The sequence below is a fragment of the Gymnogyps californianus genome, chromosome 17, assembly GCF_018139145.2.
Source record: "Gymnogyps californianus isolate 813 chromosome 17, ASM1813914v2, whole genome shotgun sequence".
Taxonomy (NCBI): domain Eukaryota; kingdom Metazoa; phylum Chordata; class Aves; order Accipitriformes; family Cathartidae; genus Gymnogyps; species Gymnogyps californianus.
In genome coordinates, this window is record NC_059487.1 from 4409784 (window position 1) to 4426350 (window position 16567).

Consider the following 16567-nt stretch of genomic DNA (forward strand, 5'->3'; position numbering starts at 1 on the left):
GCCCCGAACACAGCTCACCCGAAAAGCTGTTCATCTGCTGGTCTAATCAGCGAGTTGCAGTTGCTCTTCAGTTTTTCCAGCACCTTTCCAATTGTAAAGAGTTAATATATTGCTACAATCGCCACATTTCATCACTGGCTATGTCAAAACAGGACTCCACACTACTGTTATCGCACTGGAACAGCTACACAGATGCAGCTTTGGCCTCCGAAGGAAGGAGGGCAGAAGAGGCTCTGCTACATCACACAATCCTCGTGCTCTTCTCCAGCCCACTGCTCTCTGCAGCCTCCATCCACTCCTGCAGCTTTGCAGAGATCCCAGCCACGCTAAGTGCAAACACACTGTGGCACCTTCCCATGAAGTAGCCAAAATAATTTCTAAACAGCTGATGAAACTACTAAGGGGGGGGGGGGGGGGAACCGTCCCTTCTCCCCCATGCTGAGAGGCCAACAGGAATTCATCAACTTGCCAGGAAAGAAAAGATCCCACATGAAAACCAGTGCTTTGCTGCATCTCGCCACCCCGGCACAGCGCTGCCTCCCTCCGAGCGTTGTGAGGCCCCGGGCAGAGTCAGAGTCCGAGTGACAGGGTGATGTTAGCACCATTGTTTATTTGAAGAGGGAGCACAGCCCTGGGGAGAGGCGCCCGCCGCTCCCCTTCTGTAGCACGGCAGCACAACACAGCCCCACAGGGAGCAAGGGGCTGGCTCCGAACACAGGTCACCCCAAAGCACGTCTCCCACGAGTGCGCAATGCCCTCCCTCCTCCTAGAGCGAAGGGGGACCACTCCATCCCCCAGGGAAAGCCAGAAGGGGAGACACAAGACATGCGGGAACCTTCGCAAAAGCTGTTCCCGAGGTACCAGAGCAGCCAGGCTCAAAATCCAGGCAGGCTGCGAGGCCGGTCTCCACCACCCACTGCTCCAAGGTGGAACACGGCTGCGTCCTTCTACTTTTGCAGAACCCAGGTCTTGCAGAGAGAGGTCTTGCTGTTAGCTCTCCAACCCTCCCTTGTTTGCCTTTCTGTAATGATCCCAAAACTTGCCTTCCGTACATTAGCCAGCAGTTAGCCCAATTTATTACAATATAGATCTACCTGGGAACAGAAGGAAAAAAAATCCACCCCCGCACACTAATGCCTGGCAGAGGTTATTTTTTCCTGTAGTTCCCCCTCCCCTTATAAAAAAAAAATTAAAAAATAAAATAAAAAAAGCAGAACAATCCTTCATGATAAGATTAAGGTCCTTGATGTATGACTCTGTTTCAACATGCCCAAAAACTGTCGAGCTTTCTCCTGCATGAAGAGTTGGTCTCGGGTTCCACCACAGGCTACCGCTTTCCAAGCCCTGGTCATCTACAGAGGGAAAAGAAAGCATGTGTGCAACACAGGTAAGGGAGAGGACAAACACAACGTCAACATCCTGTTTTAAAAGACTGCAAACATAAATAAAACTAACAACTATCTGCTACTCAAGGGAAATAAAACTTTGGACTTAGGAGCACCCATCTTGCAACCAGGAGGAACTTACACACTGCCTGTTACTCATCACAGCCAAGACAGTCGTTTCTAGCAGAGGGGGGTTACGTTCAGCAGTTTCCCAGGCAAGTGCCCCATTTCAGGATGGCCTACATGCCCTTTCAGGGCTTTCCCCTACTTGGCTTTAGACAAAAACCCCAAGGCACAAACCCTTGTGCTGAAGGGATTCCAGAGGGATGGAAGGAATTCAAGAACAGCTTTGGGGTTTATTCCCAACCAGTTCAATTCCTACCGGAGCTGCTCAGCCCAAGGTCTAGATTGGTCAAAGACCATGCTTAACAGCAATTTGGTGCCTTCAGTTTCAGCAGGGCCCCACAGCACGCAGGAAGAGCTGAAAATCAGGTGTGCTTCAGTCACTGCATGCAGAAAGGGCACCCATGAGGTGTTTTTGCACTCCAGGAAAACCCCTGCGAATCCTCTGATAAATGCAGCCAAGAGATACACAGGGCCCTGAACTGGAAATACCCGTTTACATGCACTGCAAAGAACCAGAGCTCGAGCTTCAGCGTTTGCTTACAGTAACAACATCCCCTGCAGCCACAGCATGGCTTTGGGGCTGATTTAGGTTCAGCTCACACCTAGGTGAGCTTCCGTAATAAATAACTGCCACTGCTAGCAACACCAGCCCAGCACAATAAATCCCGAGAGCCCAGCAACACCGCAGACAGCTCTGCTGTCTTTGGGCAATGGGATTTCACTGCACACCTGTGCTGTCACCATGCAAGCTGCCTTTACTGTCACCTTCAAGTCACTCCCAAAGCTTTATTTATATGGATCTATTGGCTCTCAGAGCAATACGACCCTGCCTAGGACAGGAGGAGAAATGGAAGTGTTTAAGTAGGGTTTATTTTGAGAAGGGGAAGGAATTACTCTGGCTGAGGAGTACTTATTTGTCACAAGAGCGAGCTTTCACAACAGACAGCTCTAATTCAGGGACAGATGCAACCCCCCTCGCTGCAGTGTTTCATGAAGACTGAGCCAGGGCTGCTCAGTGAAGACGACACCGCACCTGGGCTCTTCCTGGGATGTGAAAACACCCCCACACTAGCCCCCAGTTGCAGTTTCACCCCCCACCAAGGAGAACATGTATTTCCATCCTCATTCAAGCTACCAGAGAGCTCCAATGACTTGTCCCAAGCAAACACCTGCAAAATCATCGTCCAATTCCCCTTCTCTAAGCCACGCTGCCTAACAAAGCAAGGATATCCCTCTACTAATGCACTCTGCCTGCAAAGATACCAAGTGGTGAAGATTTCAGAGAGCACAAGAAACTGTTTATGCCTCAGAGGGCATTTGTAGGCTGCTGTGACTCCAGCACAACCCAGATACAACTGTGTGGAGCTGAGGAACAGAGTAGCTGTAACAGCACCGACCTCAGCACAAGCTACAAGGTGGCACACTGTCAACTAGAGCTCTGTACTGCCACGGGTTCAGGTAAACAGCAAGATAAAGGCAGCCTATGCTGCCTATGGCACACAGCCTTCACCACAACCTAGAAACACCCTAAAAAAAAAATCACAAGGGTGGGAAATACCTTTTTGTTTAGCATTTATACAGCACTTCACAGACTTGCTATGCCCAGAGAAACAAAAAAGATGAGCCTACTGTTGTCCACCCAAGGAGTGCTCACTGGAAACTGGAAGGTTTACTCCACTGCTGGATCAATCATCCAAATTTCCTGATGGACTGGGACAGGACGCAGATTCCCATGAGGAAATCCAGGGCCAAACATGCTAAGCAGGCCACAGCTCTGATCAACCACGGGGCTTTGAGCCCCAGCAGAAGGGCAGGTTTGCAAAGAGACAAGAGGAAGCTGCAGTGTGATACCGCTGGCTTAGCATGTTCAAACCTTGGTGCAAAGATAGCCCTGACAGCATATGGATGCCTATGCAGGAGTGCGCAGAGCTTCATCCCCTCGTTCCTCCTCCCAAGGAGGGACAAGGGCCGCACTACCAGCTAACCTCTTGACTAGGAGAGCAGTGGCTGCAGGGCTTACCGGTGCTGGTGGTCTGAAATGGCTCGGCATTTTCCTGTAGGACATTTTCTCTGGCTGCACTTGCACGAAGGCTCTGTTGAGCAAACCGCTGTCGTTCTTCCTGCTCGAGGAGGAAAGGTTCAGGGACCTCGACAGGAAATTTACAGGCTGCAAAGGGGAAAAAAGTATAAGGAAACAAGTCAATTTGCCCTAACAGTGCTGATACATGGCCTGGCCAAAAGGCCAGCTAACAAATCCAGCCCTTCATCCACATTCACATGTACTGTTCAAAGGCAGCTGCGGGTGGCAAAGCTCCCAACGCTGCTTTGCACAGGGCTTCTTTGGAGCAGAAGCCAGCTCTGCCCCTGCTCTGAGCACAGCACCCCTCACCTGGGCTCTTTTGAAACAGACAGTCTTGGGGAGGGCAGGCATATTTTGCGTCATATCTTCATCCACAATATCAAGGGCCAGAGACTTTCGGACCTTCTTGATGGGACTCCTGCGCAACTGAGGGACACAGAAAAACAAGTGTCGGCATGAATCAACCTGGTGAACTCCCACCTTAAGGGCCCATGGTGCACAACAAGCCCACATCACCCCAGCTCTGCACTGCACCAGCACCTCAGGAAGAAGGCATGCCGCAACCTTCCCAACCACAGGGCACAGCAGCTTCCAGTGCTCTCCTCCTGGCACTAAGAGCCACCGATTTAGAAAAGGAAGCCCCTTTCAGCAGGAAAGGAAAGCCACCAGGACAACTGAGCCAAGAGACTTTGCATACCAACCCACAGCCTTCTGGAAGCCCAACTTGCCACAGACGCTCCAAGTGTGCCATGGGTGTCTCTTGTAGGTTATAGACACGGCATCTCCTAGCGTGCCCCGAGCTCAGCATAAACCAGAACACAGCTGGCCGTATTTTAAGCCGGCCTTAACCTCAGGCACCTCTTGCCGATTAAAAGGCAGCAGCCACAGGCCAAAAACCTTTTTGCGTCAACAGCAGGGTAAACAAAACAGGGCAAAACACTCCTCAACAGCACAGGGCAGCTCAGCAGCAGGTTCTAGATGCAAAATCAGCTCACCCCTTGTTTCCTCTTCTGTTTCTCAGGCTTCACATCATCCTCTATGATAAGTTCGATGCCAGCTTCACTTCGGAGCACCTCTTTCAAGTCTTCTTCCAGGTGAGGAGTCTGGGGCTGGTGTGAAAAGGAGGAGAGAGCACAAGATAGTCAAAATTTGTATGCTGGGCAGACTCACAAGTATTTCCCTCAAGGTATAATGGGGTCAGGGGAGCCCACAGTGGGAGGACAAACACAAAGACGACTTATTTACTTCCCAGCTGGAAGATATGACAAGACTTCTGCTAGCCTGACAGATTTACAGGATCTCCAGGCATGAGAGACTCTTATCAGCTGAACCCCAAATGTGCCATCAAGAGAACAGTATGCACAGAAGGCCTAGGATATTGGAAACTGCCATCCTCACACCACCTGCATTAAGAGACCCAGTTCCTCAGGGATGCTGAGGTAGTTCGTTCCCTTGCTTTTCCTCAAGGTCATCAGCAGCCAAGCGCTGCAGCCTGATTCAAGGGCAGTTTTTGGCATCTTTAGCTGGTTTATAGAGGAGCTAAAAGTCCTGTGGCTACTTACGGTGCCATGTTCGCCATGACAAGGTTCCCTTCATCCCTCCCATCTAAAGCCTGGCACTACCAAACCGTACTTTGTTATGGTACAGATAACAGTTGGCTCACAGCTCTGCTGCAACCTACCCCGTGTCCCGTCTGCATTCATTATGCCTCTGCCACCAGCAAGCAGCAGACCTGCCCAATACTTACCAGAGGCCTAATTGGTCCATATTTCTCCAGGGCATTTTTGAAAGGCGTCGGGGTGTGAGGAGTGTTGTCCACCACATACTTCTGATCTGGTGTGACAAACCTGGCAGCAGAGGGTGGGAAAGACGAAGAGTCAGACATGCTGTAACCCACGCAAAGTAACCCCCATCCTTCCAAGCCCTCTCATTACACGAGCCACCTGCAGAGCCTCACGTGGCAGCAGCAGAAGCCACCTGCCTGGCTGGACTGTTCCGGGGTGCGAGCAGGGCAAAGAGGCATGGAGGAGCCTTTAGCAGGGAAAGCATCCTTCAGACATGCCAGCTATGCTGCTCCGCTCTGCCAGCTACCAAGCACCCTTGTCAGAAAGCAGTACAGTACTCAAACACAGGCAACACGCAGCTCTGCAGGCCAGCCCTACCCTGCAATGCTTCTGCTGGCGGATCTGCTCAGGCTCAGCCTGAGCTTGTGACAGTCACAGCTGGACCAGCACAAGTCCTGGGTGCAAATGCACTTAGAGCAGCCAAGCCAGCTCACACCGCCTGGACAGGGAAGCTGCTCTGGACCATGCCAACAACAGAGCGGTTTTGCTAGCACAGCCAGCACCCCCAAACACAGTGCTGCTTCAGTCCACCAGCAAAACACTCCCTGTGCAGCCCACCCCTTCTCACCTGCCTGGTACAGTGCCTTGGGTCATCATCACCCTGGACTGCACCTCAGGTCAGGCAAAGCAGAGGGTGCAGAGCTAGAGGGATGGATCTGAACAGCTCTTGTTGAGGAAATCAAATCCCTTCCCTGCTGGCACAGGGCACACAGCACAGCAATGTTCACCAGAAAAAGACGTGCACAGAAGGCAACAGCCCACCCAGCAGCTGAGCACAACAGCAGTCACTTGGCTGCCACCTGAATCAGATGGGACACTTGTTCCCTGCAGCTCAGCTAGGAGCTGTCTTTGGAGGGAAACACTGCTTTAAGGAAACCCCCCAGCCTGCCCTGCCCCTCTCTCAGTAGTGCCAGTACACGTACTGGAAGAGGTATGTTTGAATTGGACCAGACTCCTGTGCGGAAAAGGATGCTGCTCAGGTGGGGATGGTGGAGGAGGAGGAGGAGGAGAAGACTTACGCTGAGTTCTTCTGGAGCAGAGGGGTCTTGTCCCTGTGCAGAGGGGTGGTGACAATCACCTTCTGACTGCACACAGGCGTGGAGGTCAGAGATGGGTTCTCCAGTTCTAGTGTATCCTGTTTGGTCCAAAAGTTTAAGAACTGCACAGCACAGGAAAGAAAGAAAGAGAAGACACTCAGTCTCAAGCATCCCAGCATAGTTTCACAAGTCATTACTTTTTCCTAAATATGGGGGAAAACCTGAAGCAGGGACAATCCTCCCACACCAAGTGGCACAAGAGGGATGTCCCAGTATAAACCAGGATGACTCTTACAGACTCGTACAGTCCCCGTACACAGACACGCACATGGACACATGAAAGTCGCCAAGTGCCTCACACCTATAAAGATTATTCACTTCCCATAAGGGACAAGCTGATACGACTACAAGCAGCTACAGGGTGGGAGAGAAGTCTCTCCTTGCGCTGGTCCAGATAAGGCCAAGAAAAACGGTGAAGGAGAGGTAATGCCAGCCCACCAAAGGTCTATTCCGACCTCAGGCTGGCAAACGCAAGGGAAGTCCATGTACTACAACAGCACACAAGTTAACAGATTTTGTATTGAGCTGTGTTCAGCCTGAACTGTGAGAAAATGACAAACTGTCTCATCTCCGCTAGGATTTTACTTCACAGCACCTAATAAGTGACAACTTTACTCCCATAAGGAATGAGGTTTGTACCCAAGAACCTATCGGGACAGAAGAGCTGTGTGTGCTACATTCACTGATGGTTGAAGCTCAGCTCGAGAGGCAGGACATGTCATTTGCCTTCTCAGATTCACTCCAGACCTTCCAGCCTTTTACACTCTGCAGAGCTGCACATTGCAGGTCCCACTCTGACTTCCCAGTTCTTGCTGGCCTTGCATTCAAGGTCCACCTGAACCTGGGTGTCAGACTGTCCCATGGTGCTCTCCCATGTGCCACCCAGGGCTGCAGAAACAGCAGAAATAAAGGCCTGGAAGGCACAGGCAGACGGGGTCTGAACAACAGAGCAGCTATGGGAACTGTGCTGGAGAACACAGCAGCCTTTATTCTGTTTTATAGACAGAACTCCACTGCATAAATATACGAGACGCTAGTGGGTTTGAACACCACAGTGCTCCAAGATGACGTATGTTGGAGACCATGTGTGCATGGTCATGATGAAGACTGAAAGATCCTGAGTCCCTTTTGCAACGAAGACAAGCCCAGGAGCATTCTCCTAAGCACAGCAACTCAGAGACCTGCACAAGAGGTGTGCTGCCAAGCCTGCCTGCGTGACTTAACTGGAAACGAACAGGGAAAGCCACTTTTCACTGTTGCCACTCTGCTATCCACAGCTGGGGCAGCAATGCCCTGGGGACAGAAGCATCGTGCTCTCCAGCGATCCTGCAGCAGGCAGCCATGTAGATCTGCACAGTGGTGCTCCTTCCTCATAGTGGGCATGTGCCCTGCCCATCACACAGGGTAGCTGGGCTTCCCCAATGCTGCAAGAGCTCCCAGAGGCAGACACAGGCTGCTGCTCCCACAGGAAGGGCAGCACTGAAGACAAGCAGTGCCAGAACCCAGCTCTGCGCCTTGTTTTAGCAAAGAGACACACCCTGTGCACTGGCACTGCCTCATTCAAGGGAGGAGGAACACAAAGCTGGCAGAGCTGATGGGAATACATGGCATTAAGGCAAGCAGACAGAGCACTAACATGATTATTAGCTCACAACCAAGGCCAAGCAAAGGAGCACAGACTGGGCTCTGCCATTGCTCCATACCTGAGATGGAGAGAAGGGCAGTGTCTTGACAGGGGTGCTCTTAGGCGTCATGCTGTTGCAGGAGTCAAGGAAGGAGAGGCTGGTGCTGGTGGCGTTCTCCGTGACAGGGGAGAGGGAGATCTTCCTCTTCTTCTGCCTCTTCAGCACAGAGGGTGGCGTGCCAAAGCTCACCTCTGCGTGCGGAGAGATGGGGATGAGCTCCCCCTTGCTGCTCTTGCTCAGGTCAGAGATGGTGTGGCCGTCCAGGCGGTATTCTGTCACATTGGGCAGGGACGGTGTTGGCTTGCTGGGGGTCTGCCTCACCGGGCTGTTGCTGCTACTGCTGCTGCCAGCCGAGGGTTCCTCAGGCAGGTCAAACTGGGTCAGATCACACCACCCATCTGGGTCCTGCACACAAGGGAAACCATCAGAAGCAGTCCAGGAAGGAAAGCTGAGCAGTCGACTGCTGCAGATGCAGATATGAACTGGGAGGTGAAATAAGTGGGTGTGTGAGATCACACCAGATTTTGCAAGGAGCCTGGCTAGAGGAGAGCTCAAGCCCTCCTCCCCTCTGCTGCCAGCACAGCTGAGAACCAGACCAGGGAACTGACCCAGCTGAAAGCTGCTGCTCGTGCATAGGGCAGATTTTTCTATTTACACAAGGTTGGTTTCCCAGTTCAGTTCACAGCACAGCTGCACAAACACCTGCACCCCCATGCAGAGGGGACAAAAAAAGCAGCTGCGGATAGGGCTGGGGATAGGGGCTGAATGAAGCAACTGTCACCCAACACCAAACCACAGTCTTGGGCACATCAGTACAGCTGGACACAGGGCTCTGCTGTAACCTGCACTGCTGAAAGCAGATTAAAAATAACCAGACCAGTTCGGAGATCAGCTGCTTCACAGCTCAACCCCACCAATACCCAAGTACCACACAAGCAGGCCCCTAAAGACCCACAGATGGGCCGTTAAGCCTTGGGCACAGACTCTCTGTCCTCCTATACACATGCAAAGTGGATCCTTCACGGATAATCAGCCCATAAGCTCCTCAGGCAGGCTGGGGGCTGCAGCGACATTTCCCTCTGATGGCAGCAAAGTGCTTGGTTGATTCTAGCCAGCCTCCTGCCCTGGTGTGCCTCTGTCACCCTGGGGACCTCAGCTCTGTTTGACTGGCCCAAAATTACTAGTTTCAGTGAAGCTTCCTCCACTGAAAGCAAATGGTGGCCTCATCCCCGTGTGAAGGGGTCTGTCCTGCATACTACAAGTGGGCCTGGCCTATTTCCAGTCTGTCCTGTCCTATCCCATCCTGTAACAGGAGGGAAAGAAAAGCCCATGAGCATGGGCCTGAACCATTATGAAAGGGAGAGCTGGGGACACTCTGGCTGATAAAGGAGGGCTTGAGATCTGGTTTGCCAGCATCTACAGCCTCCCACACCAGCAGAGCCCATGCACAAGGACACCCACCTAGGGGAATTTGCAAGCCGAGCAGAGCTGGCAGAGCTGGAAAGGCCTAATCCAACCCTGGAAAAGAGACGGTGCAAAGCCACAAGCCAATGACAGACCCAGCCCTCCTCAGGATGTCCATGGTGATGAGCAAGGGGACCCAGTAAGTTCACTCAAAGGAAAAGGGTGGGGATCAGTCTCCCTACATTAGCCGGGGAGCAAGGGTCTGTTACTTACAGATTCAATCATGTCCAGAGCTTCATTGAAGGCTGGCACAGATGTTGGGTACAAATAGTTGGCAGCTTCGACAACCCATTTGTACGGTGATGTGACAAACGAAGAGGCATCCTCAGGCACCGCATCCTCTTGGGTCCCCTCAGCGTTATGCTCTGCCAGTTCGGCAGCTGGCAGCTCCGAGGGTAACTCCTGTACACCCGTCACTTCCTCATCGCTGACATCCTCTTCCTTTATTTCAGAGATATCAACTGGCCAGTTCGGCAGGACGGTCTTTGCATGCACAACAAAGAAAGTCCAGCCATTAGTAGAAACCAAGGGAACAATGTCAAGTCCTGGGGACAAAAGCAAGGGTCCCTGGACACATTGAGCTCCGCCTGCTCTCCTACCTGCCGTTCAGTTTGTTTCACATACCCATTCTCCCTCACTGCTCTGTCCCATACACCATCTGAGCAGGAGTCCATGCAACACAACGAGCACAGGACTGTTTAACTGAAGATTTCACTTAATTGTACCCCAGGAGAAAGTTGCACGAAGGCTGAGCAGGTAGCACTAATCCTGCATTTCCTACTTTCCAAGAGCCTGCCTTTGAAAAATACATGCTTTCTTCATGAAAAAATACTTGGGTGTACTGCCCCTGCTTCCTTTTTTAGAGGAAAGGAACACAATACCTCTTCACCATGCCCCCCACACTGTCTGGAGCAGCCTCCTCCTCCCACCAGCAACAGCATAATGGAGCCAAAAAAAAAAATCTTCGGTCTCCAAGACAGACCTGATGCTGGGATTGGCAAGGTAGCAGCACTAGCAGACTGCTGTCCTCTGCCTGGATAACACACTCAGGCTCCCATTACACCTCTAGCTCATAGAGGGAGAGATCTCCCAAGAGTCAGTCTCTTGAAGAAGGCTGGGGGAAGGCACACACCATCTGTGTAGACACCAGGCTGAGGCAAAAGCAGCGTGAGAGGCAGCAGAAGGGTGGATGAACAGCTCTGATAGGCATTAGCAGAGCAGAGGACTGACCCAGCTGCCTGCTGCAAATGTGCTGGTGCAGTACCTGGCTCCCAGCTCTCGTTCGACTTTGGCTCTCCTTGTCATCCACCTCCACGAGCAAGTACAGTGACTTGGACTCCTTAGTTTCATTGAGGAAGCCTCCTGTGTCCACCTTCCGCTTGATGGTGGAGTTCCAGTGATTCTTCACAGCATTGTCGGTCCTGCAGAGAAAGCAGAAGGAAATAGAAATCACCATTTGCAGCAGCTTTAAAGCACAGCTAACGGCTCCTACACGCTCTCCAGCCCCATCCTGCGAGCCCAACACATGGATTCCACGGGCCACCCAGCTGTGAAGGGACCAGTGAGCAAAGAGGTCCTACCTCCCAGGCAGCAGCTTGGCAATCTCCGCCCAACGATTCCCCAGGACCTTGTGGGCCTCAAAAATGATGCGATCCTCCTCCTCTGTCCACGAGGACTTCTTCACCTCAGGGTTCAGGTGGTTATGCCAGCGCTCCCGGCACTGCTTCCCTAACCGCCCTTTCAGGTGCTTGGCTATCAGGGTCCATTGTTTGGTGCCATATTTTTTAACCAGTTCAATTACCTTTGAAGAGAGCGGGAGGGAAATAAGGAAATGGAATAAAGGAGGGGAAGGTCAACACAGTCATCTTCAGGCTTTGCTCTTCACCTCTCTTGGGACCAGGTAAGGGCAGACAGAAATGCCCCTGAGGAGAAAAAGCTGGAAGGATCCAGCATTGACAATCAGGTGTACCAACACTTGTGAGAGCAGCAATTCAGCCGAATTTCTGAAAGAGGCTGTTTCCATGCAGACATTTTGCCACATGGCATCTGTGAATGCAGACGACCGCTCACAGAAGATGGAGTGGAGACTGGCAGGTACACCGGGGCAGAGGGGCCCAGATTTAGAAACACATACCCATTTCTGAGCGAGGGCCAAGTCCCATGCGCTCCAAGGCTCCTCTGCCCTCCCTCCTACCGAGGACCTGGCCGCATGACAACAGTCCCCATCAGCTCTGCACTGGTCTGCCCGCTGGGAGCAGCCTCCCTTTAACAATGTGCTACACCTTGGACATGCCAGGGCTGCAGCTCCATGCCCCGCTAGCACCAGGATGTGCAGTGAGAGCTCCAAAGCATAAACAAGCCATATTCACTTAAGAGCCATCCATTTTGCCACTTCCCCTTCACCCAGGGCTTTGTCACTTCTGCCTGAGGCTCGATACAAATGCTTCTGAGCATGGAATCTGTTCTGAGCCCCTGCGATATGTCCACTGCACAGTCAGGACAAAACAACCTACTGCCTGCAATGTTCAGCCCACCCAAATCTTAGAGAGGAGGCTGACGGATTCTCAAAGAGCATTTCTACTCTGGCCAGCTGTGCTCAGCTGAAAGGTGCGGGTAGACAGGTGATGCTCACAGTGCTCTTGACCCATAATGAATGTCCCTACTGCAGACTCTTGACTATCAAGCACAGACAAATTGACCAAAGACACCAAACTGAGGCACAGGCCAAGGAGCTGGAGTGCTTGCAGGGCAAGGCAATGTGCAGTGTCAGGAGGAGAAAGCTGGAGCCCAGCCTGGCCAAGATGGGTAGGCTGGCAGTCAGGACGCGCAAAGGAAAGGGGAAAGCACGCAGCAACTGCTCTGTTGTAGGAAGGTGGAAGGACATCATGAGAAGCTTCCTTAGAACGTGCTTGACATAACACACAGATGGGAGGCAAAAGGGACCATAACAGCCTGTAGTCGGACCAAAAGGGAAAGAAACAGGGGAGCAGAAGTGTTACAGAGAATCTGAGAAACTAGAACATTTTGCAGCAGAAAACCTTGGTAAAAGTTGGAATGAATTCCAACTTTTCTTAAGCACATCAAGATGAGTCTGTCTGAGCTGGCCCCTCTCAGCTCACTCTGGAATCAGCAGAGAAACAGGCTTGCAGAAGTCATGATTCACCTAGCCGACCTCAGACATCCACTTCAGTCTGTCTACTGTGGCACAGGAAATGCCAGTTTTATTTTCTCTTAGGTCCAGCATGGCCAGGTCAGGTGGAGATCTGCCAGCAGGCAGATGAATGAATTCCCTTTTCTGCTCTCTCTCCCTTGGCAGCCTACTGTAGCAGTACTGTGCAAAAGGGAGAAGGTGTTTAGCTGAAGAGGCCTAGACCTGCTCCTGCACATCACAACCATGGCTGCATTAGGCTGCTCAAAACAGGTCAGTGATGCTCTCACGGGTATCCACCGTTGGAAAGAATTATCCACAGTTTACAAAAGACCCAAGGGTCTGACACCTCCATCCTCTCCGCAGACAGTCACAGTCCAACACTGAGATCCTCTCGGCCCTGACTTACCTTTTGGTCCTCCTCTTTGGTCCAAGGGCCCTTAACCAAGTCTGGATTCAACACTCTCAGCCACCGGTACTGACACTGCTGATCGCTGCGGTTCTAGGAAAAGGAGTGAGAATAGCCATGCATTAGACCAGAGGCTCCAAAAGCCCCTATAGCAACAGCAGTCCCCACACACACAGGCTGTCCCACGGAAGACGTGCAGAAGCCCATGGAGAATACGTGCTATGACTAGGGCATTGAGCACAGAGACAGGGACAGGAACCTCAGTTTCTCACCCCAGCTCCAACAGACTCGCCCTTGAAAGTCCTCTATACAAGGATGTCTCCCTGCCCTGACAGAGCACCATTTCACAGCCTGGAGCTGCAGTCACAGAACAGAGTCCCACTGTGCAAGGTGCTGCACAGACACAGAGAACCAGTGCAATGAGCACAAGAAGCAACATGCAAACACTACGATTCCCAACTGGGCAAGAGGTCACTTACAGGAAAGTGACTGGCCAGGAACTTCCAGTCATTCTGCCCGTAATGTCTTACTAACATCTTCAGCTGCTCATCCTGCAAAGAACAAAAGACATCCACTTTCACATACACTGAGGCAACACACGCCACAGGCACCCCTGGGCTGACGGCATCAAGAGAACAAGCTAGATATTTTGAACTGTCAAGATTTTTTTGGCATTCTGCATTCAGGGGAGGAAGGTAGCTCACACCATCCTTTAGCAGCGCTCCAGTACGTGGAGTCCAACTGGAACAGACCATTTGGTTCTGGGCTCTGTACTAGGGCAAACTCATACAGTGAGTATAAAACAAGAGTTCAGCTCTGTTCCAGTACAGTCTGGTTCAAACCCTGTGGCCAAGGTTACCTGCTTATCCAGCCCCAGTACACCCCTGACCAGACAGTCCATCTCCCAGCTCAGCCACTGCTTTTGCCTGGCCAAGAAAGCTGACCAGTTTAAGCGTATCACCACTAGCCTGGTGGTCCACCGTCTTGCAGTGCTACGGCACTCTACAGCATTTCTTTCATGAACCCTGCTATAGCCCAGGTGTGCCTGCTCTTACAGCTCACAAAAAGCCTGCTATAGGTGTCCTTGCCTGTGTGCTCTGGCTGGGCAAACAGAGGCATGAAATAATTCCCTGCCCAACATGAGCCCGAGGCTTTGATCCCTGCACAAAGACTTGGTGTTCAGACCCCAGAGGAGACAGGACATCTTGTAGTTTTCACACAGAAAAAAGATGATGGAGGAACTGGGAGGAGGGAAGAGAATATCCCAACTAATTTCAGGCTCTCAGCCAGGATGACTAAGCCATGATCCCAACAGTCTCAACGCTCCCTGCTTCTGCTAGAGAAAAGGGAGGACATTTCCACTGTGCAATTCAGCTTGCTGGAAGCCTCAGCCATCCTCTGGAACCACTCTTTGCTCACAAGAGCACTGCAGGCAGCAGATGCCTTGCTCAGGGCTCACATGCTTAAGCTAAAGTGGTTGGAGCTCTTGCTCTCCCCACTACACTTCAAACTCCCCTGAACCTCCTAGCCTCGTTAAGACCTCAGCTCACATCAGTAAAACAGACCCAAGGTCTTCTCCAGTAGCAGCACAGCAGGAGGTGGTGTCATGGCCAGCAGGTGAGGACTGGGGTGGAGGCACCCAAGCCCCGGGTGCCAAGCCAGAGGCCTACTCCAAAGCACCTGCTCTCAGCAAGTGCCGGGCTCTCACTCACCTCTTCTTGCGTCCACTTGACTTTGCACCTGCCGTCCCGCTGCTCCGGCACATCTGAGTCGGTATCCTGGTAATGCAGCTCATCCTGGTCCTCACTAGAGATGAATAAACGAAGATTATAACTTCCACCTCTGATAAAAACACAGCAGAGGGAGCAGCCTCCACCATTCAGAGCGGAGCTCCAGAGAGCAACCTGCAGTGTGCAGAGCAGAGCTCCAGATCTACTCTCTTCCAGCACTGAGCCCCAACCCCTCACAGACATTCACTCAGACACCCCAGGTTTAAAGGGGTCCTTCAGCTTTCGACTCCTGGTGTGTGCTAGCAATTTTTATGCTGCTGAGAGCAGGGGAAGGAGCGTTTCTCTTGATTTCTGCTCCCTGCTGTCCCTCTGGGAGGACTTTGCATCTAGGGACTAGCACCATTTCCCCTCCTTACAGCTCATCAGTCTCCCGGATTGCTAGAGTAAAGAAAAGGGATATGAGAAGCAGCCAGAAGCCAGCCAGCTAGTGCTGGGAGGGCAGCCCCAAAGGGCTCTGCACATCACCCACCCGGACCCCCCACCCCTGCCCTGTCACCCCCTGCTTCCGAGCAGGCAAAGCCAGGCCCACGCCCAGCTCCCGGGTGAAGCCAAGAGGAACCTTTAGAGCAGGGCCCGCGGAACACGGAGCCCGGGCTACGGGCCGCGGCCCTGTCTGCAGCCCGCCGCCCGGCCGGAGAGCGGGAACGGGCCGTCCGGGGCGGCGGCCGCGCGGCGGAGAGGAGGCTCCAGGGGGTCCCCAGGACCACGCCGCACCCCCAGTTCCCCCCGCACTGCCCCGCCCCGGCAGGAAGGCGCGGGGCCGGCACACGAAGCCCCCGTCGCGGCGGGGGCCGCACTCACCCGCGGCTGCGGCGAGCCATGGCGGGGCCGGGGCGCAGCGGGGCCGGGAGGCGGCGGCGGCACTTTCCTATCTCGCGCCAACGGCGCCCCCTCCCGCGCGGGGCCGGGCCGCGCATGCGCGCTGCCGCCTCCCGCCCGCACAAAGAGGCGCGCGCGGGAGGGCGTCCGCCCGCCCCGCCCCCGGGAGACCCCCCGCACCGAGCCCGCACCGAGCCCCCACAGCAACCGACAGCGGGCAGCCCTGGGCACGGAGCAGGGGGTCGTGTCGTCCCCCCCCCCCGCGTCACCTCTACTCCTGCAAAACCCGCTGCAGCCCCCCCGGGAACACGGCTCTGAGCGGGTTTGGGGTGTACCGAGAACCCCTCGGGACACGGCTTTGCTTAGCTCTAGGAAGGGGCTGGCTTCTGCCACGGCACAGCGGTGGTCACCTCACACCGCAGCCAGCCAGCCAGCCATGGGACACAGGACCCCCGGCAGCCGCCTCCCATCAAAACGGGCAAAAAAAAAGCAAATTAAAATCAACCACCTTCCCCACATCGCTTTTGCAGCGCCTCTCGCTCCAGGGGTGCGCGACGGGGACCCCGGAGGAGAGCACAGGTCTGGCGCTTGCTAGAAGAGAAAAGAGGCGGTCAGCACGGAAAAGCCCACGCAGCTCTTCCCTGCGGCCCGCGGCCGGGCAGCGGCACTGTCACACCGCGCACGAAAAGCGGGAGGGAAAAAGCAGCAGGAGCAGCTACC

At 53.4% G+C, this 16567-nt stretch overlaps 1 protein-coding gene across 1 annotated transcript; it reads right to left on the reverse strand.

Annotated features, from left to right (window-relative positions):
- Positions 1–600: 600 nt before the first annotated feature.
- MYBL2 (MYB proto-oncogene like 2) lies at positions 601–15862 on the reverse strand. The gene is made up of 14 exons (XM_050907287.1): positions 15830–15862; positions 14951–15044; positions 13718–13789; positions 13239–13331; positions 11262–11482; positions 10946–11102; positions 9895–10164; positions 8236–8622; positions 6455–6594; positions 5339–5438; positions 4587–4700; positions 3901–4017; positions 3532–3678; positions 601–1352 (listed from the first exon to the last, which is right to left on the reverse strand). The coding sequence occupies exons 1-14, from the start codon at positions 15847–15849 to the stop codon at positions 1224–1226; spliced, it is 2061 nt and encodes a 686-aa protein (XP_050763244.1). The 5' UTR covers positions 15850–15862; the 3' UTR covers positions 601–1223.
- Positions 15863–16567: the final 705 nt, after the last annotated feature.

What these genes read in the sequence shown, in the direction of transcription:
- MYBL2 (XM_050907287.1), bottom strand. Translation starts at nt 15,849, where the DNA reads ATGGCTCGCCGCAGCCGCGG. An exon ending in AACAGAAGAGGAAACAAGGG is followed by an intron (nt 4,018 to 4,586) that starts GTGAGCTGATTT and finishes TGTGTCCCTCAG; the next exon opens with TTGCGCAGGAGTCCCATCAA. An exon ending in TCTGTTTCAAAAGAGCCCAG is followed by an intron (nt 3,679 to 3,900) that starts GTGAGGGGTGCT and finishes TCCCCTTTGCAG; the next exon opens with CCTGTAAATTTCCTGTCGAG.